The sequence below is a fragment of the Hyperolius riggenbachi genome, chromosome 1, assembly GCF_040937935.1.
Source record: "Hyperolius riggenbachi isolate aHypRig1 chromosome 1, aHypRig1.pri, whole genome shotgun sequence".
Lineage (NCBI taxonomy): Eukaryota > Metazoa > Chordata > Amphibia > Anura > Hyperoliidae > Hyperolius > Hyperolius riggenbachi.
Window position 1 is genome coordinate 244,930,979 of NC_090646.1, and position 27,520 is coordinate 244,958,498.

Here is a 27,520-nt window from a genome sequence, read left to right on the forward strand (position 1 = left end):
ATCAGCATGGTGACTTGCTTTAAATAAGGATGCATCTACATCAGTAAGCCACACTGAGGTGCACAGGAAGAGGAATGACAGTGATCCATATTTTATAAACCTTTTAACTTGTACCTAGATGTGGTATAATGTCACCCCCTGCTCTGTGCAGTTCTGGCAGCATAAGGGCTTTTAATGAAGTGCAGCAAGTGAAGGACAAATGATTTTCTTTTTTTTCTTTTTTTTGCTTTTGCCAGTACACTGAATGATTGCTGAGCCCCCAATCCAGGGAATCCAGGTCTGTTTTTGCTGAATGCCTGCAGTACAGCCAGGGAGGTAGGGCTGGGAGAGAAGAGGGAGCAGGCAGGGTAGCAGAAGCTGAGTTTCTCACAGTCTCCTTGTAACAGAGAACAGAGGCAGACACAGATTCCCTGTTCCTGCCTTTCCCCCATGCTTGTATGCTCTCACACAGCTCCACTATACTAATGTGTCACCTTATCCTCTCCTACCACAGCTCCTCCACTCAATGGGCTCTTAGGATCATAACTGGTTGTGCTTTGCAAGACTACAAACACTTCTTTGCGAGATTCTAAAGCAAGTGTTGCCCTGATCTCTTCAGCTTTATCTCTCAACCATCGGATTTGTTTTTCTTTTTGACAACTGCCAATATTTTGTGTTTGCTTCTCTCAGAGAAAGGATTAATGAAGCCGCAGAGAAGTCAGTGGTGGCTACTAGCTATGGGCATTTGGGCATGAGATCCTTGTGACTACTTAGAAGCAGGAGGAAATAAATGCACTTCAAAGTGGCAGTGTGAGTCCCGCCAGCCTCTCGCGCTGCTGCTGCTGAAGAAAGTGGAGTTTTGCCCAGCAGTACCGAGCCAGCTTGTTTGGTGCCTCTCTGTATCATGAGGAAGGGTCTGGAAACTGCCAGCTGCGGGTTACGGCTAGGATACATCCTGCAAATGTGCTTTCTGCCAGCTCTGGCCATACTGACTGCCAGCAGCACTTTCGCAGCTCAAGGTAAGAACTTGCTGGCTGGGCAGGTGGGAGAGCCCTGTGGATGATGGGAGAGCGCAGCCTGTGGATGGGAGACTGCAGCCTGTGAATCTCAGCATCGCTCGCGTGGAGAGCAGCGATCAGCGTGTGGAGATGATGATGATTTCGATGCGATCAGTGTGTGCAAATGATAATTTAGATGCGATTTTGTATAGGGATGGGCAGGCTCATGTGAAGTCTGTGGCTGCTCCTGCTACCTCTATTGATCGGCATGTCTGGAGATTGAGGTGACGAAGTTCTAGGCTGAAAAACTGCTACATTTTAACTGACCGGTTGTTCCATAGCAGTGCGTTGTGAATAGGCTTTCGGTTAAATACCTGCATGCGAACTTAGCTATAGGGGGACGTGGACGGTACCTTCACCTGGGCTGCACGTCGCTTGTCCCTTCAGTTATAACTGATTGATCTGTATTCTCCCGCTACTCCGAGTGTAACGGAACTCGTTATGTGTAGGAAGGCAATGGGAGAGGCGACTAGGGGTGGACTGGAGGGCAGAAGAGCTTTCCCCGAGTCCCGGGAAAGTGTGCGGGGTGTCACCCCTCCGGGTGCCAGCTCCTGCCCGCCCGCTCATTATAGATCGGGCCAAGTATTGGCAGTAATTAGGATGCGCGCTCTGCTGTGAAATATCTTTCCGCTGCAAACACTTCAGGACTCCATTTCCATTCCCACTGCAATTCATAGCCTTTAATTGTTTTAATAGTCTGAACTGCTCTGCTTACTGTGCAGGGAATGTTTACTAATCCTGACTGGAGCCTAGTGCATTGCTTTGCAGCCTACTATTTGGACCACCACACAGATCAGGATGTGGCAGCTTGTGATACTGCAAAAGATAGATAGATAGACAGATAGATAGATAGATAGATAGATAGATAGATAGATAGATAGATAGATAGATTTTGCATTTATATAGTGATGACATTTTCTAAAGTGCTTTACAGAGTACATTGAACTCACATCACTTACTGTCCTTTAGGGGAGCTCATATTCTAATGGCTGTCATAGTCTAATGTCTAAAGGCGCCAATTGACGGTACAATTTTTTCATCAGATGCGATCTTCTGATGCAGTTTTTATAATCAAATTGGACAGAAAACTGTGCTGAGTGTGGCAAAATCAATGTAAAATGTTTGTTTGGTTGATTGGAACAGAAAATGTAATGGATCTAAAAGTTGGTTTTTATGATCGTATCTGAAGAGAGAAAGTGCCCTAATTGATCCGTTTATGGGAACAATTGAAAATTACCTTCCTATTATGATCATAAAAAGTGCTTTGAAAGATCGCATCTGATGAAAAATTTGAACCGTTAATGGGCTCCTAAGGTTCTCAGATGCAGTCTTGGTTGTACAATCTTACGAAATCTATGCAATAGAAGGGTAAACTGAGTGAATCTACTTTTATTGAATAGTTTAGTTGGTCCCTCATATTGCGTAGAAGTGGTAAGGTTGTACAATCAAGGTTGAATCATTAATGGGCACTGTGAGGTGGGAAACAAACCTACTAATATGTTTTAGAGGTGTGGGAGGAAACCAGCATGCCCAGAGGAAGCCCGATGAACCATGGGGAGAACCATCAAACTCCGTGCAGATAGTATTTTGCCCGAGATTTGAACCTTGGAATCTTCAAGGCCAAAGTGATGCTAACTACTTAGCCAGCACTGTGTCTATCCCTATATATTACATACATATTTTCTACATATATTGTGGCACTACACTTGGGCAAGTGCCCCAGAATACAAATTATGTGCCTGAATATGTCCCTCCTCACACAAAAAACAAACACATACACTTACAGAATTAAAGCATGTCTCACACCATGCATAAGTGATTCATAGACTTAATTAGCTGCACTATATACACTCTTTATCAAGTATGTTGGTGCTTGTGGGAAAACTGCAACAAGATAACCATATAACTTGTGCACAAAATGAGGTTGTTTCAACTGGACACATTGTAGTGGAAGCTACCTTCTTTTTTAGGATGTATAAAGACCTGAATAGACGTGACCCCTCACTATGAGCCCTATAACATGCACATTAATTTAGTCCATAAACACCTAATGCTGGTAGAAAATACCCTGACTAATTTAGAGAGAGACACACAGTATACTGATTCACTACACTGTTTATCCCAGGGGTGAAGTACCGCTGTCCAAGTATCATTTTTAACGCTCCAAAAGGTTTAAAGTGCCAGGGAAATCCTATCCTGAGGAGGAAGTCTGCGACTACAACACAGCAAAATGATTCTGTAAAACTCCTGGCTGTATTATCAGCACTATGCGTTCAAATGAGCTAATATGTTACAGCTTCAATTTATTTCCGCACTCATTTGTGACTTTGAAATAATATGCTATTTTTCGACTGAAGTGAAGACTTAACATAATAAAAAATGCAGTGAAAATTAAGACTTTGACAGTGTTTTCGCTCATGAGGCTTCCAAATAGGCTTCTTTAGATAAAATTCTACAGAGAAACCAGAATGGGGCTGGTGGGAAACAAGATCAATAAAGACAATCAGGCAAGAGATAAAGGGATTACTACCTTGAGAAGAGAATGAGACAAGAGAAGCATGGCACATGTTTCCGATACGCCTCTGCATGTGGATTTAAATTGATAGCTGTTTATCAAGTGTATTTGAAATCCACCCAAACCCCCTCTGACTGTGAGCATGGAGTCCAGAAAATGATTGTGTTGCTTTGTAGTATTTTGGTTGTTTGGTTGTGTTGTTCATTTTTGAGGAACTTTCGAGCTTTTCAAAAAGCAGCCCCCCTCCCCCATCCTTCTTGTTAAAGATACATGCTCCATTAAGTTTCAGAAGAATTTGGGAGTGGCATCTCCTATATGCAAAGTGATTGAAGTGTATTTTGTGTTTGCACACCCAGGTCCCCAAAGATGAACTGTTGTCATGTACTTTGTAGAGGAAGTTGTAGAACAGTTTTTAACATAAAAGAAAAAGCATACTCCAACATATAAAACGCTTTTGTGTGAATAGGGCTGTTTACTTCCCTCATGGTAGCATGAAAAATGTATATATTTCTATAGTGGACAATATAAGGTCTAAAATAATAAAGACATAAGGTAACAGCAAGGTCAGAGTTCTATTTGGCGGTATAACATTGGCTTCTCTGCATTGTTGTCAATTAATATAACGTCCTTATATTAAGTATTATATTTGAAGGGAGATGAGATGGTAGATGAAATGCTTAATAAGGCAGTTGTAAGAAGGTCCTTGATCCTAGGGGCTTACAATCTAGAAAGGGGAGGACAATGAAGGTTTGACAGCATTGAAAAGAGATCCTTGACAATAACCTTGGAACCTCTTACCAGACAGTAGTTATTGTGCAGCCAGAGTGTAAGGTATTGATAGTGGGTTCTTTTTTTTTTTTTTTTAAGTGCTTCATTTTTTTGGTTATAGGAACAATTTGTGCTACTCCAGTGTGAGGCTGTACAAATCGTACCCATCAGCATGAGCCAGGGGAAGAGGCTGCTAGACTGTGTATTCTCACAGAGGGGGTGTACATGTCCCCACTCTATCATATGTCTTGATCTCCAGACATGAACTCAGAAAAGGTCAGAGGAGATCACAGGATAGACATCAGAGCATCTTCTGTGGGTTCAGCAATAATTCAACAGAAGTACATCATCAGACATGTGCAAAGCTAGTAGCCAGTTACACATTTACCATATTAAACTTTTTCATTTTAAGTTGAATATCATCAAGCAATCATTTACTGCTTAACTGACTCGGCGACAGTCAACCATGTGTCATTAATAGTACTTGTTAACGTGTATGAACACTTTTCAGGAGTTTCTTTCTCTTCTAAACCCTGAAAAAGATAAACAGTATATCTGAGAACAAAAAGCATTCCAAATACTTTTTAGATGTCGCCCAAAATCAGCTTGATGTAATCTTATGCTGGGTACACACGTTACGTTTTTCCGTACGATAGATGCATCCGATTGATAAATTCCCTCATGTCTGATATTACTCCAGATCGTTTTACCACTCGATTTTTTCATAGTAGTGAATGGAAAAAGATAAGAAAAATGAGCGGAAGATAAGAGAATTGAGCACAGGATCGAGCGCAAAATCGAGCGAAAAAAATTATTGAGTGCAAAATCGAGCAGAAAAACGTATCGTGTGTATTAGGCATTAGCAGAGCTCAGACAAACTGCTGTCTGGGAAGGTCCCCAGTGCTCCTCAGTAAACTCCCCTGATTGTTTCTCTTAAATAGCTTTAATTAGAAAATCACCAGAGCTTATGGTGAACAGTCTGTACTATTCAAAAGACAATTATGCAAATAAACTCACAGGAGATAAGAACAGAAGATAACACTCCAGAGACTGTTTCTTTGACTTATTCCATTCAGAGAGTGTTCATACTGGGTCAGGTAGCACAGGACTCCATCTGGGTACAGTGGTGTTTGTGCCACATCTGCAAAATTTTATAAAACTATCTCTAATATAAGAAGCAATTGGGTTTCAGCCGGACCAGACTAAAAACCATTCTGACTGTGATCCTCAGCATACAATTTTCTTAGTCTCTGGATTAAACACTAATATAAAAGTCACACTCTGGGCAACCCCTCACCAATCCCAAAATAACTCAAAACATGATGCAAACAGATTTATTTATTTTTTTAACTTTAAAAAAGCTGAATCAAGTTGACCATGAGGCCAGTCATTGTAAAAGTTCCCACATAAAGTTCCCATATAGCATTGGCCACAGCAGGGGTATTTGTGGCTTCTGTATTCCCTTGTGTGTTGGAAGCTGTTAAAGGGGAACTCCAGTGAAAATAATGTAATAAAAAATGCTTAATTTTTACAATAATTATGTATAAATGATTTAGTCTTTCCTCTCCCTGATATACATTCTGACATCATATGGTGACATTTTTACTGCTGGCAGGTGATGTCAGTGGAAGTAGCTGGTGTTTTCTTTTTTGGCAGTTGGAAACAGCTGTTATTTCTCACAATGCAACAAGGCTCCCACAGTGTGATGTCAGAACCATGGTTCTGACATCACACTGTGGGAGGGTTTTCACCACAATATCAGCCATACAGAGCCCCCTGATGATCCGTTTGTGAAAAGGAAAACATTTCTCATAGGAAAGGGGGTGGAGAATGCTACCCTCCATGCACTGGTAGCTTGTAGTCTAGTATTTCCTTAGATGGTTGCATGGGATGCTATGTGAACTGTGGGTTACAGTAGCTTGCTTGGGGTTTCCTTTCAATCAGCAGCTTCAAATAAAGTCTTAGTTGTTTTGTGTTATTGATTTCCATGGACATTCCTTGGTCTTAAATATTTTCTCAGTGGAAATTGTTGACCAGCTATGAAAAATGTACAGGACTGACTACATTTTTATAGTCTCTTTATTCTCTGTGTACTTTTGAACTTTATATCTACTGACAACCAGTGTTTAAATGACAAAAAACAATGTTTATAGACCAAATCAGGCTCCACATAATGTGGAAATGTAATGATTTATGGCCCCCTGAGACTGTGGATGGCTGGGATTCAATGGGGTAGCAGCCAAACATCCCTGGCCATTATTTTAATCCATTTGCAGCTATGAAGCAACATGAGGCAGAGTAGGTGAAAAGCATGTATGGACCAGATCGCAAGGGTGAGAGGGTCGTATTTCAGTGTGGGTCAAAGTGCGTGCATATGCTGGAAATGTTTTACTATGGTGCATAGAAGCAAAAGCGGCACTATCGAATGGCAGTGTGATACACACAAAAAAAAAACAAAGATGAGCAGATTTGTTAATGCTTGGGAGGAACTGTTTTATGGTTACTGGAAAAATGCTTAGGTCTATTTTTTTAATCAGCTGAACTAAGCAGCCTAAACCTTTTAGAGTTTGTCATGAAAGCGTGGAAAGGGTATTGATGGATCCTATTGCTGAAGTGCCTTGGTACTGATTTACCACTGATGTCGTTTACACAGTATGACCTGTACTTAGTTGTAGAGGAAAAAAACATTGCCTTAATAAAAGGCAACACCATCCGGTGCTGTAAATTAGGCCTTTTCATGACCATGAAACATACACATCGCTGTTCCTATTTTGGTGTCATCCTTTGGCTGTAACTCTTGAGTTATGTAGTGTGTGCTAGAATATAAATGATAGGCAGTGGCGTAGCTAAGGGGCCCCAGTGCAAGTTTTGCATTGGGCCACTCTGAAGCAATTGAGATGTAGCACCAAAATAGGCCAACAACTGCTGCAGTGACAGAGAGTTGTGAGCAGGAGGGGGAGAGGAGAACAGTTTGCTAAGGATTACCACTACTCAAAGCACATATAGAGGTGATCATTACCAGCATAGCACCAATGAAGAGCTAATACAGCAGTTTAAGTAGGGCCCTTGATGGGCCCCCCTGGTTCAGGGGCCCCGGTGCAGTCACTACCTTTGCATCCCCTATGCCATGATAAACAAAAGTTTGCTTTCTTAAAACAGAAAGAATTTGCGATAATTCAGGCTGGAGTGAGCTTGAGATGTCTCCCAGTGCATCACTACTGAATATATGCAAATTAACCATTGTTACCCTTAGAAGCTAAACACACCTCCAGAACCGCTGGAATGCAATGATGTGTCAGCTTGTTAATTTGTACAGAGCCATAATAATCCAACATGCATACAGACTGTTTCGGATTGTTTGATCCTCATCAGTGCATGGCATGGATTAATTTGGCTCTATGGAGTAGGGCTTGTAACACCGAGAGGTACAGACTAACCAGCAAGCTCATGGTAAACCATGGTGAACCATATGCCATGATGATAGGTTCTTGGGCAGCAGTTGTAACTGAAGAAAAGGCAGGGTCCTGCATTACAGTTCAATAGCTGGAGCCCTGAAGATGGTCCTTTTACTGTTTACAGTGCATATTGAGTTTGAATGGGACATCTCTGCATAATTCATGCATAAAGTGCAATGCAGCTTTGATTATTAATATATAAGCAGGTATAATGTAACTAGAGTCTGTTCCAGTCAATCAGGCTGGTGAATACAGGGATCTGCAACCTCGCATTGAATTTACTTCTTAAAGTAAAATTCTGCCTTTGATCTTTAATTATACCATCTTTAGCAAAACTGGAATGCTTACAGCTTACAGTTCATTATGAAAGCTGACCATTATCACGGCACAGACTGATAGAAAGCCCAGCATACCCGAAAGCCATGTGATGCTGCCTCCAGCCTGACTCATACAGGATTGGTTATTAGGTTCCTCTTGGCTGGAGAATGGCTGGAAAGCTTGACTGTTTCAGCAACCCTGGACAAGATTTTTCTTTTAAAATTGTCTGCTGTCAGAAGTTTGCCTGTGTCATACCAGAATATAATGAGTTTACTAAAAGGGCAACTAATTAACAATGCATTTTTAAAATAATCCAGTCTGTTTCAGAGTCCTGTTGCTCCATTTTCTGTTGAGATGGCAGTGCGGTTTACTGAAAAGAAGGCTGCTCAGACTACACCCCCATCCCATCATCCTGTGCACATGAAGTAGTCAGAGAGTAGCTGGAAGGAAACACCAGTCTCTTCCTGGATGTACAGTCACCTGACATCTGCCACTCCCTACTTCCACTGACAGGTTAAGGCCTCTTTCACAGTGCGACGTTAAAGTCGCACATTATAAAATATTTGAACGCAGAGTAACGCACAGCAATGGAAAGTCTGTGCGACATTCACAGTGCACACGTTGCGTTAGTGTGTAACGTGTAGCGTTAGTCGAAAGTGCTGCATGCGGTGCGTTTAGCAATGAATCTGCTGCGTTACTTGTGTTGCACATGCTCAGTAATAAAAAAAATTTCTTTTAAAAAATGTTCCGCATGCGCCGTTTTCGTTCCATAGTAAATACATTTTCTAACGCGCGACTTTAACGTCGCACTGTAAAAGTGTTTATGCTTAGCGTTACAGCGGCGTTGTGCGATCTTAACGTTGCATCAAACGTAACGTCCTACTGTGAAAGAGGCCTAACCCTTTGTGGCCAACACTATAGCTTACAGCTCAGTCTCATAATTTTAAGAACATGCTGATCTGCAGTACTAGCCACAAAGAGAAAATCTTTCAGTAGCATAGGGATAGAAGGACAGTGGACGCTGCCCTCTATGGTAGATTCAGGGGAGGAGAAAACACCAGCAGGCAGAAAAATAATATCAACATCAGGTCACTCTCACTCCTCATAAATTGAGATTATATGGATAATTGTCCAATATAACAGCAATCTACACTTCTCAGCAGGGGCGTCTCTAGCCATTTTGTCACTCTAGGCGAGAAATCCTGTGGCGCCCCCCTGTGGTGAACCCCATCCCCCAAGACCCCCGAAAATCATAATACAGCTGCGTTTCAACAGAAAATACACTTATTGCGGCATGGGTTCACCAGAAAATAGTTGTAATGCAGCAGAGCGTTTCACCATAAAATATACTTATTGCGGCATGCACTCACACACACCACACACACACACAATATACACATGCACACAGTGCACACAACACACACACTATACACAGTACACACACACAGTACACACACACAGTACACACACACACACACACACACACACACACACACACACACACACACACACTATACACACACACACACACTATACACACAGCACACAGTAGATATACACTATACACACACACACACACTATGCTGCTACCAGGGGAGGACTGGGACCTTTTGGCCTGTGGGGAAACAGACTTGAGGCCCATTATCATGGCAGCCTTAGCCCAAATTATCAAGTCACATTTGCAAATTGCTAGCGATTGCTTTTGCGATTTTGTCATGCACTAGCCCAGAGAGAGGAGGAGTGGAGTGAGACTGAGAATTATTATTATTATTATTGATTTAAAAAGCGCCAACATATTCCGTGGCGCTGTACAAAGTGAGAAACAAACATGGGGTACATAATACAGACAATGGTGTACACTAATATACAAGATACATAATTAGTGACAAAATACAAAAAAATGATACAGCATACAGAATACAAAATACAGAAGTGGTAATGACCGTGATAAAAATAACATGATGAATAAAATGTATAATGATTTCCAAGACACAAAAGGGGGAGAGAGCCCTGCCCTTGTGAGCTTACAGTCTAAAGGAGAATAGCAGGAGATGGAGCAGAGAGCTAATCTGTATTGCAGTCCCAAATTACACAGAGACTAGTTGCCAGTAATAGGACTGCTGTCCCTGCCAGTCTCCCACACAAGTCAGAAAGGAGTCCTCCTGGAATCTAGGAACTGTCAAAACTTTTCAACCTGTTTAACACCTTATCTGCACATGCAGTCATTATAACAATGGGGAGATACCAGACAGATGTTTTCCCAGGGACCCTCCAGGCAAGTTCTGCATCATGCTGTGTATATTTACCAGCTTGCCTGTCCTCTAATTGCACTTTTATCAGCTAGCCTAGTGTTTCACATTGCTGTACAACAACAAACCTGAATACATCAGACCATCCCTAAGGGCCCTTTTCCACTAGCGCGTTTGCGCTGGCTGAATCGTAAAGTCGCAAACCGCTAGCGATTTTACAGTCGCTACGGTTTGCTTTCTAACATAGGAATTGCGGTAGGTCATTTCCACTACCGCGATTCGTTTTTTACAGGAACGCGAACGCGCGGCGGAGCGGTATTTGCCGCGATTTTGCTATGCAGTGCATAGCATAGCAAAATCGCAGCCGCAAACATCGGGAAATCGCCAGTAATTGCGATTCAGCAATTGCTAGCGTTTAGCGTGAACGCTAGCGACTGCTAGTGGAAAAGGGCCCTAAATCACTGAATAAAAGGCAGCCTGGGGGGCAGTCCATGCCAGGCTGCTAATCCTGCTATGCTCAGTCTCTACATCCACTCAGTTACCAGTAGCAGGGAGAGAGGAACTGAATGAATCAGAGTGAAGAGTCAGGACTCAGAAGCTGATGCTGTACTCTGAGCCTTCTCTCACTGACTCATTACTGTGGTTCTTTGAATCATTGAGCTGAAGGAACTGAATAAATCAGTCAGTGAATCCAGTTATGAGTCCAGTCAGGCGCTGCTGTTAGCTGCTGCTGTGTAAAACGATACCTGAGTGGGCTGAGAGGCATTTCTTCTCTCACTACTCAGCAGCGATCCTGGCTCCTCCTGCTGCTTTAGGCAGGAATTTATAGCTGCCTGGTGGGTGAGACGGCTCTGCTTCTCAGCAACTCCAGTCTTTTGCCCATGCCATGCTAACCTCCTGCCTTACTCAAAGTAGGATTGCACAGTTACATGGAGAGGTGAACTCTGACAGGGGAACTAGTATTTAGAATTCTGGTCCTGTATTTGGCCATTCAGAAAGCCAACAAGAACAATACATTATTTTGACTTAATGCTCTACCGATGCAAGTCTAGGTTCACAGTGGTCAGTTGCATAACTCAAACAATATGACTGTGAACTGCAATAGAGACTGGCCATATACAAAGCTTGCATGCAGCGAGTTATTACGCAATCTGTTACTGTGATCTGTGAATAGTAACTGTATGGGCAGTGAGTTGACATGCAGAATTATTCTGACACGCAACTGAGCACTGTGAACAGGGCTTATAAGTTTTACTCTACTCTGCTGCAGCTATAATATAGACATGTCTACATTCAGTAGTTCCCTGAAATTTTTAGCTAGACTTTAGACTTTTTTTTTGGCTGTAGCAGCTGCTAGAATGAATATATACAGGCACAGCACTCAATTCATAGTATAAGGAATAATAATAGTCTTAAGGTACCCTTATTCTTGAAAACTTAGTTCAGGTTTACTGGATCACTCATGAGATCCTCACCGAAGAGAAAACTGGAGCTCTCTGGAGACACGTGACTATGTTCTCATGTGGCCTAGGTGATGGTTGCCGTCTTAGGCCCCGTTCACACTTGCGTTTTTTTGCAAACGGACCGGATCCTGATCGGATCCTAAATCGGATCAGGACCTCATCCGGATCAGAACCGTACGGTTCCGATCCGGATCCGGTCCGTTTGCTTCAGGCATGCATCAGGCTGCCATCTGGATCCGTGGGCAAAAAATAGCGAAATTAAAAGAAAAAAATGTTAGGGTCAGCAGAAGGTGCACCTGGTGCACCTGTAGAATCAGGTTCCTCCGCTGTAGGCCTCACCTCCACCTCCGACATTCTGCCAAACAGCTCCAGCACGTCTGTCACTGCTGCTCCACTCCAGACATGCTTGGCCCATGTGTCCCCATCCGAAATGGCCGCTTGGATACGCATAGGAAGTGGGGTAGAACGTCAGGTGTTTGTAGGCAGGGTGTTCTTTGCCTTCCGTTTCCCATTGGTTTCTGTGTTCCGGATGGTGCTGTCAGGCTCAGGTCCGGCTCCGGTCCGGGTGCGTAGGCCGGAGATCCGGACCCAAAAAATAGCGCATGTTGGAAAAGTGTCCGGAGTCCGGATCCGGTCCGGCTCCGTACTGTACGGAACGTACGTATGTGAACGTCCGCATAGGCTTTGCATTGCTATGCGGAACGTACGTTCCGTTTGTACAGTATACGGTCCGGATCCGATCAGGCGGATCCGGACAGGGAACGCTAATGTGAACCGGGCCTTATAGTAGTTGTTTTTTTTATATACTTTAAATTTCTTTAATTTGCAGGCAAGGTTTTCTAGATCATTACATTTCTTTCATGCGCTCTAGTTTTACCGGATATTAGTAAATCAAATGTGTAAGCTTATTAAAATGGCCATACATAATATCATTATTTATCTGTAAACAGTTGTAGCCGTTGCTGCTACCCTTCCCGATGGGACATTTCTACTTTACAATTGTGCCCCCCTCCCCCACTTCTCCAGGTGTATCAACCCTTGCATTGACACCTACAGGAAGAGCTCTGGGTAATGGGAACTGCGCTCGTACTGCGTTAGGAGGAGTGATGAGTTGCAGCTCGGCCATGCCTCCTCAACCAGGAGCAAGCTAGAGGTCCAGAGCCTTCCTTCTCCATAGAGGACTATCTGACTTTTTTAGGACACTTGAGACTTTTTTTTAATTAAAAATGCACCTGTATGGGAGCTTTAGTAAACTTGCTGTTATTCATCACGGAATGACTGTCCAACATGCTATCAAGCCACCAATGCCTATAGTAAACACATTTACAAGTCATAGTATATCTCTTTCTATACCCTAGTATAATTAGTCAAAATATTGTCTTGCTAGTGAAATGGTCAGCTAACTTTTCTTCATTGGTTATTGTTAACATCAGCTAGTTATTATTAACTTAAGTCTTTATCTTCTTAGTAACCCAAACACCCTACCAGTTTTGGCAAGTGTCCTTTAGATGTATGATCAAAGCATCCTATTGATCCATGATGGTAAAAGGCATGTAGGTTAAGATATCATAAACTTGACATCTTACTTAATGGCTGGCATCTGTGGACATTTATCCCTAGACGGCCTGTTATGTTCTCATTATGAACGCTACTTACGTGTACGGCATATCACATTTCTGCAATGCTAATCGTTTCACCAGTGGATTTTTGCTGAGTAATGATAAAGGGGGTTTAGTTCAACCTTGCAAAGGATACATTCTGGTGAAAAAAGCCTTTGAGGACTATATACAGAGGCTCCAGACCACTGGCATGTGAGTGGTCCCTGATTATGTGGGAGCCTAGTTGTAACTGTGATATGCTTGCAATGGGTGAGTGAGCATTGCCTCAGCTATTACCCTGGTGGTTTCACCATCCTGGATACAGATAAGAAATGTTTTCCCCTGATTGACACAGAGGCAGGCAAGCCTTTCAGAGCTGCGATCAGACATGCTTTGCTTTGGTTTGTGTTGTGATAGACACAGTCAGTATGGGCTGCAGTATTATCTGGAGGTAGATTAAAAGGCATTGCTGGAGGAGGTTACGCTTCACAGTCATAACTTTGCGAGATAAGTCAGACATCTGCATAAGGCACACTAAAGGGATGATCTTAAAGGGCTTCCTCTGCAGTCTGAGCGCTTTGCAAGCATTTGTATTATATTTTTATTACAGGTATGCATTATATAACAAACGAACCCTGATTCCTTGGATGGACCTTTTAGGAAACATTAACCTTTTATGAAACAATACAATGTGAAACGCTATCTGCTTTGCGGCTGTGGTCTGGCAGCCTCATGTACAATATAATCTCATGCATTACACACCATAATGTGTGCCATAAACAGTGGCATTTGAGTGAGAACCTGTGAACTGTACAAACATTCAATTTACCTACAGGGAAGAAGAGCCGGGAACAGAAAGCAGAAAAAAGGATTTTATTACTAAATAGAAATGACCTGATATAACCAGTTTACAGTGCAATGTTTTTTTGTTTGTTTGTTTGTTTTACCAAAGAAGCAAGTTTTCTTTTCATTCATTTCTTGCACTAATGAGACCTAACAAGTCTTAAAGAGGAACTCCAGTGAAAAAAATGTAAAAAAAAGTGCTTAATTTTTACAATTATTATGTATAAATGATTTAGTTAGTGTTTCCCCATTGTAAAATCTTTCCTCTCCCTTATTTACATTATGACATTTACCACATGGTGACATTTTTACTGCTGGCAGGTGATGTCAGTGGAAGGAGATGCTGGTTGCTTTTTTGGTAGTTGGACCCAGCTGTAAACAGCTGTTATTTCCCACAATGCAATGAGGTTCACAGACAGGAAACTGTCAGGACCATGGTCCTGACATCACACTGTGGGAGGGGTTTCACCACAATATCAGCCATGCAGAGCCCCCTGATGATCAGTTTGTGAAAAGGGAAAATATTTCTCATGGGAAAGGGGGTATCAGCTACTGATTGGGATGGAGTTCAATTCTTGGTCATGGTTTCTCTTTAAAGGGGAACTGAAGTGAGAGGTATATGGAGGCAGCTAATTTATTTTCTTTTAAATAATACCAGTTGCCTGGCAGCCCTGCTGATCTATTTGGCTACAGTAGATATGACAATAGTGTCAGTAACACCTGATCTGCTGCATACTTGTTCAGGGTCTATGGCTAAAAGTATTAGAGGCAGAGGATCTACAGGACTGCCAGGCAGCTGATATTGTTTAACCACTTAAGGACCACAGGCTTAAACCCCCCTAAAGACCAGGCCATTTTTTACAAAATAGGCCACTGCAGCTTTAAGGGCTCGCTGCAGGGCTGTACACCTCAGCACACAAGTGACTCCCCCCTTTTCTGCCCACCAACAGAGCTTTCTGTTGGTGGGTGGAGATCGCACCCAGGATGTTTTTTTTTACAATTATTTATTGTATTTATTTTTCAATAAATAAGCATATATTTTTTTAATTTAATAACTTTCCCTCCCTCCCCCCGTCAGCCAGTGATCGGCTGTCGTAGGCTTCAGCCAATGAGAGCTGATTGCTCTGTTGTGTCCCAGGGGGACAACCGTGTCCCATGGCTGTCCCCAGTACAGCGCTGCCATAGATCGCTGCTCTGTACAGACTAAATACACAGCTGTTTCACCGTCTAACAGTCTCCTAGCGGTGACCGCCGCTGGGTGACTGATGATGGAATGGAGCTCTGTCATCCAAGTGGAGATGTTCTCCTGCATATCTCTGCCCCAGGACTTTACGCAGTCCTGGGGCTGTCACCCTGGCCACGCCCATCGGCATGACGCGGTTGGCATCCAGTTAAAAGGAAATAAATATGTCAGCATTCATATCCCTCTCACTTCATTTGTCCTTTAAAGTATGGTATTTGGACCCGATATATTTAGCTGTACATATAAGGCTGCATCTGCAATGTTGTGCATTGAACTGAAAAGGATAATTTTTATACCTCAAACCACAAAAGAAAAAATAATTGTATGTATAATCAGTGTAAACTAATGTATTAAATGCATTATACAAGGCCAGATTTATACTTTTTCCACCCCAGGGGCAACTTTCTTGTAGTTCCTTATACATGTACAACAGCACCTCTCCCATTCCATGTGCAGCTACTATTCTGTGTATAACATCCATGTACAGCCAGCCCTCCCTTTCATGTACAGCTCCCTTGAGCAGTAATGTTGTTCCCCCATTTGCAGTCTCCCTTTTCCATTTGCTGTCTTCTCTTCCATGTTACAGTTATGTCTTAAAGATGAAGTCATGTGACTGATCTGGCTACTTACTTAAAATTACTGATACACTATTACCACAATTTCTCTTGAACCTCTTTTGCATACATGCCTAACACTACTCCTCCACCCCACACACTTTACACTAACCTTTCCCGCTATGTAGTCTCCTCGTCGATAAATCACGACTCTGTTGCCGAAAGTTTTGAAAGCTGGTGTGCCGACATAGTATGGCGGAACTCTGGCACCCAACATAGACACTAATTGTGCAATCCAGAGATCCACTATCGTACAGCAGAACTCTCATGCCTGCCATAGCTGTAATTCATCCGGTGCCCAAACACTACCACTGCTAATTTTAAAAGCTAATAGCTGCTAATTTATGCCACACCAAAATTACCACCCCCAGCACCGCCATAGCTGCAATTCTTGTAGTGGCCTTTGGTGGCGCCCAAGTTATCAGCTACGATCTGCACATAAATTACTTGCTTCTTGTGAGATAGCAGTCTGTAATTTTGTAAATTTGCCCGACTTTTAAATGTAACTTCTTTTTAACCATTCCATAAATGGATAAGGTTTATATAAAACAACATTAATGTAGAAAATGGAAGGTGGTTGAGTAACCAAATCACTCTATACGAGTCTCCCTCTGTGCACTGTAGTATGCTAAAATATGGATTTACTAAGTTCGCTTGGGGAATTTACATATCTACAGGGAATAAAGAGATACATTTTTCTTGCCTGAACACCTTGGACTGCTGCAGTCTTTTAGCAGACTAACACACAAATGTAGTGTATACACTGTATATTTTATTTTTTCTTAATATAAAAATAAGAACTTGGAAGAATGGCTGATAAAGTAAAACTGAAGTGAGAAAAAAAAGTCAGATACTTACCTATGGAGAAAGAAGGCTCTGAATCCTATAGAGCCTTCCCTGTCCTCTCGTTCTAGCGCTGTCACCCCTGTTAGGCCCTGTTCGCGTTACAAATGTGGACAGCCATGCGTGCGGAACGCAACGCATGCGAACGCACGCCATCCGCATTTGTATGCGTTGCGTGGCTGATCCCATCACTGAAAAGTGAATGGGACAGCCGCACGTTTTTGCAAAAAATGCGTGCAGCATGCGTTCCCGGACCGCACAGGTCTGGAACGCATGCAGTGTGAACATCAGACAGTGCATTCTATGCACTGTCTGATGTCATGCGTGTTGGCCTCCCGCACGCGTTTCCAAAACACGGCTGGAAACGCGTGCAGTGTGAACGGGGCCTTAGAGCTATTCAACCAACTGGTTTATTTTGCCTTCATAAGCCCTCGGAAGGGTTCCGAGCACTCGCTGAACTGTTCCCAATTGCTTCCAAAGGCAATGGCTCCGTAGTGCGCATGCGGTAGCACCCTGAATTTATGCACAGTATGGAGCCTGTCTTCAGGAGCACTCTGAGACACAAGCGTTAGTTGCAATGTAAAGATGGAGCCACAACCAAGGAGAAAAGATTTATTTTTTTGCAGGCAAGTATACAGTTTATATTGTAATCATTGCCCAGCTGTAGTGTCGGTATCCAGCATCAACAGGAACAAAATATGCACTTGTTCAGTTCCAGTTTAAGGTGTATATACTTTCTTGCATTCCTTATACCTGCTGTGAAAATATTATGTTATTGGCTTAGACTGGCAGAGATCTCAGCACTGCATTTGGAGATAGCAGGGGATGGTGGTTGGAAATTCAAATGTCTTGTTTACAGTGGCTGTGTCATCTGACTTGATATTTATAAACACCTCACTTGTGTGAGTGTGGTGATCAGCTTCATTTGTGAGATGATATATAATGAACTCTGTTTCACTGATTATAAACACTAATGTCCAGAGGCTACTTCATTGCTTATCTGTATGTTTTGGGGTGTCCCTTCAAGGATTAGTGGCAAATATCTTAATCCAGTTATGTTGTTTTTTTATGTGCATATAAAACACACAGCCAGTCTAACAGTGTTTCAAAGCCTACTGCCAGTAGCATAGCTTGGGTGCTCTGGGCCCCAGTTCGAGTGCTCTGGGCCCTAGTGCGAGTGTTACATTTGACCCCCTCAAGAGCTCTGTACATAAGAATTCATATGGAGCACCAAAAGCTGCCAAGGACAAAAGCAGTGTCAGAGAGGTGTAAGAAGGGGAGTAGAACAGTTTGTTAATGGTTACCACTATTTAAAGCACATATAGAGGTGATCATTACCAGCTTAGCACCAATAAAGTGCTAATAAAGTGGTTGAAGGAGAGCCCTTACTAAGCTCCTCTGGTCCAGGGCCCCTGGTGTGGTCGCTACCTCTGCACCCCTAATGCTATGCCACTGCCTACTGCTAGTCATTGTATTAGCCCGGAGTATCAAATGTTCCTGTTCTGCTCAGCTAATTAGTAATGCAGAAAAGGTGTCTGGGCAGCCTGTACGCCAAAGAGAGTAAGGTTGTCATGGATGCAGAGAGGAACAGTTTGAGTTTACTGTTTGTTCTTAACTTTGAGTTGACTGTAAAATGAAATGTAAAAATCATTTTTAATAACATTTAATTACACACAGCTTGAGCAGCACAGATCGATGGTTTCAGTATTTTCCCCTGAAAGTGGGCTTTCCTAGTCCTTAGCCTTGTGACCAGGCTCCCACTGACGTAGACAGATGAATAAAATGTCACACATTATTAGCAATATCATTTCTTCATGGCCTCACTGCTCAGCCTCAAAGTATAGAATGACTTCTGATGACGATGAGAATGGTAATAGTGATAGTAATAAGGAAGCTATTAAGTATATGCTTATACTCATGAAGCTGGAGCACCATTTCAATGCAAATGTCAGTTTTTTATAGTACAAAAAATATAAAAAAAACATTAAAGAACCCACAGAGCAGTGGCTATAATGCTATAATATAAGGGTTTACATCGGCTAGATGGCAAGTACATAATTGCTTAATTTCTAATAAAATGATTGTAATTTACCGCAGCATTGTAGCGTTGTGTACAGGCGATTTGGTGAGTCAGGATGCTAATCAGCTTTGTGGTTTGCTGGACATGTCAGTGGGCATGAGAGGTAGGCAAGCATTGTGCTGTCCATCTTAAGTGACAGCATACCAGGAAGGGGGTGACAGCCGGAGAAGGCTGCAGCAGCATTGACGTCCGCAGATATGAACTTGGCACACCAAGCAGCTCTGTGTGTTTTTCATTAGCAGTCTCAGCAAGTAGATCATAAGTGATGTCCTGTATTAAAGCAGAAATGGAGCTATTCCCTTATCCCATCCTCAATAAATACATCCTTCAGTCTTTCAATTATGCATGGGAATTCAAGCCTCCCTTAACAACACCTATTTTTATTCATTTGCATTAATGAAAACTGGAACAGTTTCATACCATAATGAACTGCCTTGTGAAATATACTACGCTGCAGTATACTAACATAAGAGAAACTGTATTTATTTATTAGGCATCTGTGTCCCTGAGCACTCACCATTGCATTGCAGTAGCTGCTGGAAAGTTCATCTAGGGTGTGGAGAATGGATAAATTGCTTTACTACTAGTCCTGTCTCGATGCTTCAGGCAAAAGGTAAACCTTGATAGGGTTAAGAGAGCACCGAGCAGGCAATTAAAAGCAGATGCTTTCTTTGGTTAGGGTTGAAATGCCATAGTATAAGTCTCCAGCCAATAAGGAGGAAGAGATGTGAGTAGCAGGTGACAGGGCAGTTGCTGATGATAAGGCTGACAGAATTGCTGCAGGGGGTTGACCAGTTTGTAGGCCTGCAGTGACGGCTGTAAATTCTTAAGGAGGAGAATGGCAATATCAGTCTCAGCAGGGATACAATTAGTTCAGTGTGTCCACAAACGCTTTATCCGATTCCTGTGCTATAGATATTTCAAGGATGGGATGTTTGACTTTTGATTGGCCAGGCCTTTGTGTGTTGACTAGAGCCATCAGCCTTTCGTGCATGTGTTATAAGAGGAAATGCTTGTAGCAAACCACAGCTAAATGCTTATCTCTGAATCTTCCTATGGAAGGAACCATGTTTCAGGTCCTAGCTTGCATATTACATCCAGTGCTGTTTCATCACTCACAGTGAAGCTGGATAGGTTGAGCTTTAGTGCTTAGCGGGCATCCCTGGAGTCAGAAAGTAGAAGATAATGTCTTTTTTCGTAGAAGGCTTTGGAGACAGATATTTTGCTTTGTGATTTGTTCCATGTAATAAGGTCGGAGTTGTCTTTTTTTTCTTTTTAACTTGAAAAGTCAGCCCACCCAAAAGTAGTGTTTCTGATATGGGTGGAGTTTCATGGATTAAAGCACCCACATGATTTTCCTGCCCATACTTCCTAATTTCCTCTTTGTAGAAAACTTTTTACCTTACTTGGGGTCTTTCCAGTCTTGCATGATTGTGCTTTACATTTTACCACCAAAGTACTCTAAACAACCTGGGTCGCGGCCCACTACTGGGCCGCAGGCTGTTCTGAGCTGGGCCTTGCCATCTGTCATAACAGTGCAGAGAGAAGTGTCACGTGAAGTTTGCAGGAAGCCTTAGAGAAGAGCCATCTGCAGCCATTGTTACTGCTGCCACCTAGTGTCTATTTGGAATGCAGCATGCTTTCTGTCTGTATGGGCACCAGGTGGCAGCAGTGAGGGTGACTGGGACGCTCAGGTCTCTTGCCAGCCACAGAGTTCAGTCTGCAAGAGGTGAGCAGCTGATGCTGGAAGCTAGTGTGGGAAGAAGAATGGAAGGGTAAAAGTGAGTGTGGGGAGAAGGGAAGTGTGTGTGTGTGTGTGTGTGTGTGTGTGTGTGTGTGTGTGTGTGTGTGTGTGTGTGTGTGTTTGCGTGCGTGCGTGTGTGTGTGTGTGTGTGTGTGTGTGTGTGTGTGTGTGTGTGTGAGAGAGAGAGGGGGAGGGACATGTGAAGTATGTGTAGGGAGGAGAAAGGGTGAAGTGAGTGTGGGGAGGAGGGTAAAGGGACTGTGGGAGGGAAGAATAAAAGTGAGGGGAGGCAGATTAGGGGAGGAAATTACTGTGTCAAGAGATAAGGAAGCCCAGGCACTACCCCCCTTCACACCACTTCTCACACCAAATGTACCTTGTGCTGGTGGCTTATGCAGCATCCCCTGTGCAAAGACATCTCTTCCAAAGTGCTGAGGGTGATGAAGATAGTGGTTAGGTAGGGCTGGTGTTGCCAGGATTTCTTTATGTGATGACCCTGCCCCCCGCGCAATAACCACCCGCCCGGTCCTTGGAAAAATTGCCTGATGCTGAAGCGGTCCTTGGGTCAAAAAAGGTTGGGGACCACTGCTCTAAAGTACTTAGAAAACATAACAATATGCGATATATGTTGAATTTTAAAATTAAAGAAACAGTTATGCAAAAGAACTTCTGTTTAATCCTTTGTTGTAAGCAAATACACAATATTTCTCTGTTGGATTCAATGCTCTAGATGGACAGAACAAGGGCATAGCCTACATCAGCTGTGCCCAACCTAAGGCCCGCGGGCCACAGCTGACTTTTGTGGCCCTTGGAAGGGTCCTGAGGAGGAGGATCGGGATTGTGTCATACTACGTGATAGGTTTACATAGTGTACTTGCGTTCCCTGCACTGGCGCTGTGATAGTTAGAGACCCTCGTCCATTGGTTGCTGCAGGAACCACCCTCCAATAGGAATCAGCCTTATTCCTATTGGAGGGAGGTTCCAACCAATGGGTGAGGGTCTCTAACTATCACAGCACTACTGTAGAGAATGTGTAAACCTATGACGCAATCCCTGATCCTCCTCCTCAGCACGGATTCTTGCTTCGGCTCTCCCCATGTGCTCCGGCTCTCCCAGATGCTTTGCCACTGCTCCGGCCTCATCTCAGGGGACAGTGCGAAATCACACCCAACCAGCCGGTCAAGCTGTAAAAAACTTGTTCCACGATGACCTTCTCCAGCGGCTAGGCCGCAGCAACTAACCAAGACCCCGTCTTCTGCTGAATAGTAGGCTTCAACTCCCCGCAGCTCACAAAGCACTTGTGCTGGGCAGGGGGATCAGCCAGAAAGCCTCTGCACATACACCCAGGTACCCCAGAAAATGGGCATCAAATGATGAGTACAACAATTCTTGGTTTGCCGTTCTCTTTCCTTTTCCAACACTATGTTAACTGTTAATAGAAAAATGTTAAGGATTTATATTTTAATGTTTTATGTATGTGTTTCGGCCCGCAAAATCTATCTTGATAGGAAGTGCGGCCCTCGGGCAAAAAAAGGTTGGGCACCACTGGCCTACCTCATTTTATCACATTTAGTAAGAAAAGAGATAAATAGTGTGTTACATATTAAAGAAACAAAAAAGATAAAATAACTTAAAAATAAACAAAATAGCCCACAGTAAAGAAATGGAGATAAAATAAGAAATTGCTTAATTTTCTGTCTATTTCAGTCTTTGGGGTTAGCATGGGCAGCTGTGGTCCTTTCATTTCACTGGGATTAGAGTCTGGCCTTAACCTTCCTGCATTTCTGTGTGTACAGCTCTGCTCATGTTTATCATTGATTGCCATTGATCACATTTTCTGAGATGCTCCGTGTAGCTTGTAGTACCAGTTGCAACCGGCTCTTACAGCCCCCAAACTGTTTGAGAGGAGGAGAGATCCTGTTTCTTTTTCCAGTCGAACATAAGATACCATTTTTTTCAGAATATAAGATACACTATTATCCCCCCAAAACTAGGGGGCGTGCGGGGTGGAGTGTGTGCATCTTATATTCTAAATGTCCTATAAAAAGTGGTGCAGAATGCGCAGGAAAGCACTTACCTATCCAGTGGCCGCACTCCTCTCCCCCTTCGCTCTAGCTGCTGTACACGTTCTCTTCTTCTGCAGCTTTCAATCTAAACTGCAGCTGTCTTTCTACAACAATCTATAGCTCAGGGTCCTCCGTTTTTCATGTCCTCTGTACTTCCTGATGTAGTTCCCTGATCGTGATCTGCAGGGCCGGATTTGTACTCTTCACCGCCCTAGGCCACTGTCACAAGCCGTCCCCCTTCAGTATAGGTAGCGAGATGACCCCTTCCCTCTAGTATAGGTAGCCTGATGACCCCCCCCCCCCCCGCCCCAGTATAGGTAGCCAGATGACTCCTCCCACTTTCCCTCAAGTATAGGTTGCCAGATGACCTCTCCCCTTTCCCTCCAGCATAGGTAGCCAGATGACTCCCTTAATCCCTCCTTTTACCACCCCTGCACCTTTCATTATAGGTAGCCAGCTCATCTTCACATCACAGCAGCCATCAGTGTCACTCATTTCTCTGCTCATCTCCAGTGCAGAAGCTTCCTCTTCCTTTCCGTCTCCAATGCTGCCCAAGTCCATAGCCACTGGCCACAATGCAAACGTGCACAGAGAGCAAGGTGGCTGCTGCACAGGCAGCCAGCAACAGAGTACCGCAGTCAGGCGCTCGCCTGATCTCCCTGCATTGCAGCATTTGCAAGCTTGCAAATGCTGCACCAGTTTAGCCTGCTGCTTTGGTGCCCTTGCTCCTGTGGTGCCCTAGGCCATGGCCTAATTGGCCTTGGCCAAAATCCGGCCCTGGTGATCTGGATATTTTAAGTGATTACTGCGCTGTCCTGATCTTTTGTGGTTTCTGCAGTAAGAGATTTCCTTTTGGCAAACCCTAGCATTGTGGAGCCTTGTGAACACATGACAAACACATCTACTGCTTGCAAACATTTACACAGTAGTGTGTTGGCTCAAGCAGAAAATGGGTCCATTTAAAACAGTATGTCTGCCCTGCACTGTCTGTTCTGCACTATGCACTGCATTGTACTGCAGAACAGCATGCATTCTGTGATTTTGTGAATTGAGCTCTAAGTAATTATCAAGGGCCCACAGGGTATACAAATTTGCACACACATTTGCCACTTACCAACCCTACCATTCAGCTTCCTCTCCACCAACTCCTTCCTTTTGGTTTGAATGGTGGTGGTGGTGGGGTGGGGGGGGGGGCTTCTAACAGCAGGAGCATAATGTTAGTGCCCCGGGCTCCATGTCATTGCCAGACCACGCCCCTCATGTGATGTACAGACAGAGACTTGCAAGTTCCATTCCCCCCCCCCAGTGAGCCCCCCCACCCCGGTTCTGCAGAGTAAGTGCAGGGAGCACTGTTACATTTACCTAATCCACATCCATGCTGTATTGGGTCTCTTGTTCTTCCAGGCATCTTTGCACTCTATGCTGACTTTATTCATTGGCTTCCGATGCATGTCTTGTCATCAGGAGCCTCAGGAGGACAGCATAGAGAGTGCAGAAGCCCAGAAAAAGAAGAGACCCAGTACAGCGTGGATGTGAACTAGGTAAATATAATGACATGGGGGGGGGGGGAGCAGAAGCAGGCCGGCTGCGGGGGCGATTGTTATGCTGCTGTTCCGGGTAAGGAACCTGCCTGATGTCTGAAGAGGAAGGAGGGCAGGACAGGCCATGTGACTCTGCTACTTATAAAAGTTCAGGTATTTTTTATTTTTTTTTGTATGTAATATTCTGGTAATGTTTTATAATTTGTAGCTAGATGGGGGCTTTAAGAAAAAGGAGCTATGAGGGTGATGGTGTGAGGGTTAAGGGAAGCGGGGGGGGGGGGGGGGGCATCAAGACCAGCTTAATCAAAGCCAGTTTAAATTTGAACGTAAATAAATAACACAATAAAAAATGCCCCAGCTAATTTTACTACGTTCAATCAACTTTAATTTTAATAACAATAGCAGAGTAAACAAACAGACATATTCATCAATACTACACCTCTGTGGGTTCAGTTCAGCAGATTTATGTAATTCTGCGATGTAACCCTTCAAGAGAAGAAAAAAATCAGCATCTTGAAAGTGCCTGATGCGGAAAATGTGAATTATAACATGAGAATAGTGTAATCTTTTGGGGATACACTTTTAATTAAGTGCCGGCACGTTTCTTGTCTCAAAGACTTAATTATCTCAGTGTTAAAAAAGGACCATTTTATTTGTAGATCTAGCAGTGAAGTGTCTCGTGTGTATCAGTCAATAAAGCACTGATCTGCAAATCGCTGCAAACTCATAAGGGTGCATTAAGACCGTGTTTTAAGCGGCATGCAAATGAACAAGTGTGTTTGTAGTCAGTCAGAAATGAAGAATGGCCATAACAGGGGCATAATGCATTGTTCGACCAATAATTACACGGTAATGAATGCTTGTCCTCTAACCTCACCCAGGCAAGACATAACATCTTTTATTGGTTTAACCCCATAGTCTCATTGCACCATGGGAAAACCTTACACAAACGATCCTATTGAAGTGACTACTGACACAGTGAGGAGAATGGATAATGTGGTTCTTATGTCAATATAGTCTTTTTTATTTAAAATCAGTCTGGAACAAAACAGACAGCTAAATGCACAGTGAAATGATAGGTTTGCCATTAATAACGAAGGTGGGGTGGACACACTAATATGATGGCTCTTTTTACACATGTAAACAGCGATGTAGGTGATATGTTATGGTATGGAATACACACTTTCAAGGTGCAGGTGAAAGATGGTTACTGTAGACACACACTGCTTTGCTTAGTAACCTAGTCACTGGCACAGTACCCATAGCAACGCTATGTCTACGCTCAATCCACCTTTCATGAGTAGGGGAGAAGGACATAATGGGGATTGATGTACAAACATTACAGAACAGTCCAGGACACTGCTGAATGTGATCTAACAAAGCTGGAATGGATTTTTATAAACCATACTTTGCCAATAGGTAGCACTAGTTTGCAACTCTCTTCTGGGTCACAGCAATATGTTATATGTTTGCTGAAAGGTGAGAAATTTAGCAGTTATGCTATTCCATGTGCTGAAACCTATGGTGAGAACTTTTTATTCAATAAATGATTATTGTTATGAATCTATTTAGCACAAACATCTTCTGTGGCATGTAGTAGATAGAGTAACAATGAGGGATACAGGAAACACAGCAATGAATATGCAAGTGTAAATTATATGTAAACTCACAATCAAATTAGTTTGTTAAATATATGTAAATTGCTGGAATTTTTATATGCTCTTTACACAGCAGTACTTGGAACACAAAGAGAAAGCTCTACCCTTTCAAGCTTACAATCTAATAAATCCAGGGTCAGTTTTTGGCTGTGTCTCCATGCATGTGATTGCACTAGCACACATTTGTGTTAGGTTAGGGTGCAGAAGTTAATGTGAAAAGGTTAGGGTAGAGAGGTTAGGGTAGGTTAGAAAGCTTAGGGTGCAGAGATTATGGTAAAGAGGTTGGGGTAGAGAGATTGGAGTTGAGAGGTTAGGGTGCATAGGTTACGGTAGAGAGTTTAGCATAGGGTAGAGAAGTTATAGTAGAGAGGTTAGGGTGCAGAGGTTAGGGTAGAGAGTTTAGCATAGGGTAGAGAGGTTAGGGTGCAGAGGTTAGGGTAGAGAGTTTAGCATAGGGTAGAGAAGTTATAGTAGAGAGGTTAGGGTAGGGAGGTTATGGTAGAGAGTTTAGCATAGGGTAGAGAAGTTATAGTAGAGAGGTTAGGGTAGAGAGGTTATGGTAGAGAGTTTAGCATAGGGTAGAGAAGTTATAGTAGAGAGGTTAGGGTGCAGAGGTTATGGTAGAGAGTTTAGCATAGGGTAGAGAAGTTATAGTAGAGAGGTTAGGGTGCAGAGGTTATGGTAGAGAGTTTAGCATAGGGTAGAGAAGTTATAGTAGAGAGGTTAGGGTGCAGAGGTTAGGGTAGAGAGTTTAGCATAGGGTAGAGAGGTTAGGGTGCAGAGGTTAGGGTAGAGAGTTTAGCATAGGGTAGAGAAGTTATAGTAGAGAGGTTAGGGTAGGGAGGTTATGGTAGAGAGTTTAGCATAGGGTAGAGAAGTTATAGTAGAGAGGTTAGGGTAGAGAGGTTATGGTAGAGAGTTTAGCATAGGGTAGAGAAGTTATAGTAGAGAGGTTAGGGTGCAGAGGTTAGGGTAGAGAGTTTAGCATAGGGTAGAGAGGTTAGGGTGCAGAGGTTAGGGTAGAGAGTTTAGCATAGGGTAGAGAAGTTATAGTAGAGAGGTTAGGGTAGGGAGGTTATGGTAGAGAGTTTAGCATAGGGTAGAGAAGTTATAGTAGAGAGGTTAGGGTAGAGAGGTTATGGTAGAGAGTTTAGCATAGGGTAGAGAAGTTATAGTAGAGAGGTTAGGGTGCAGAGGTTATGGTAGAGAGTTTAGCATAGGGTAGAGAAGTTATAGTAGAGAGGTTAGGGTGCAGAGGTTATTGTAGAGAGTTTAGCATAGGGTAGAGAAGTTATAGTAGAGAGGTTAGGGTGCAGAGGTTAGGGTAGAGAGTTTAGCATAGGGTAGAGAGGTTAGGGTGCAGAGGTTAGGGTAGAGAGTTTAGCATAGGGTAGAGAAGTTATAGTAGAGAGGTTAGGGTAGGGAGGTTATGGTAGAGAGTTTAGCATAGGGTAGATAAGTTATAGTAGAGAGGTTAGGGTAGAG

At 43.2% G+C, this 27,520-nt stretch overlaps 1 protein-coding gene across 4 annotated transcripts in view; it reads left to right on the forward strand.

Annotated features, from left to right (window-relative positions):
• Positions 1 to 329: 329 nt before the first annotated feature.
• The window catches only part of UNC5C (unc-5 netrin receptor C), a 534,770-nt gene continuing 507,579 nt past the window's right edge, over positions 330 to 27,520 (forward strand). For 2 of the 4 annotated variants that reach the window (XM_068232277.1, XM_068232283.1), the window contains exon 1: positions 330 to 998. In XM_068232277.1, the coding sequence (XP_068088378.1) occupies positions 884 to 998 (115 nt within the window). In that variant the 5' untranslated portion in view covers positions 330 to 883. The remainder of the gene's footprint in view (positions 999 to 27,520) is intronic. The other 2 variants (XM_068232291.1, XM_068232308.1) reach the window with 1 other exon arrangement.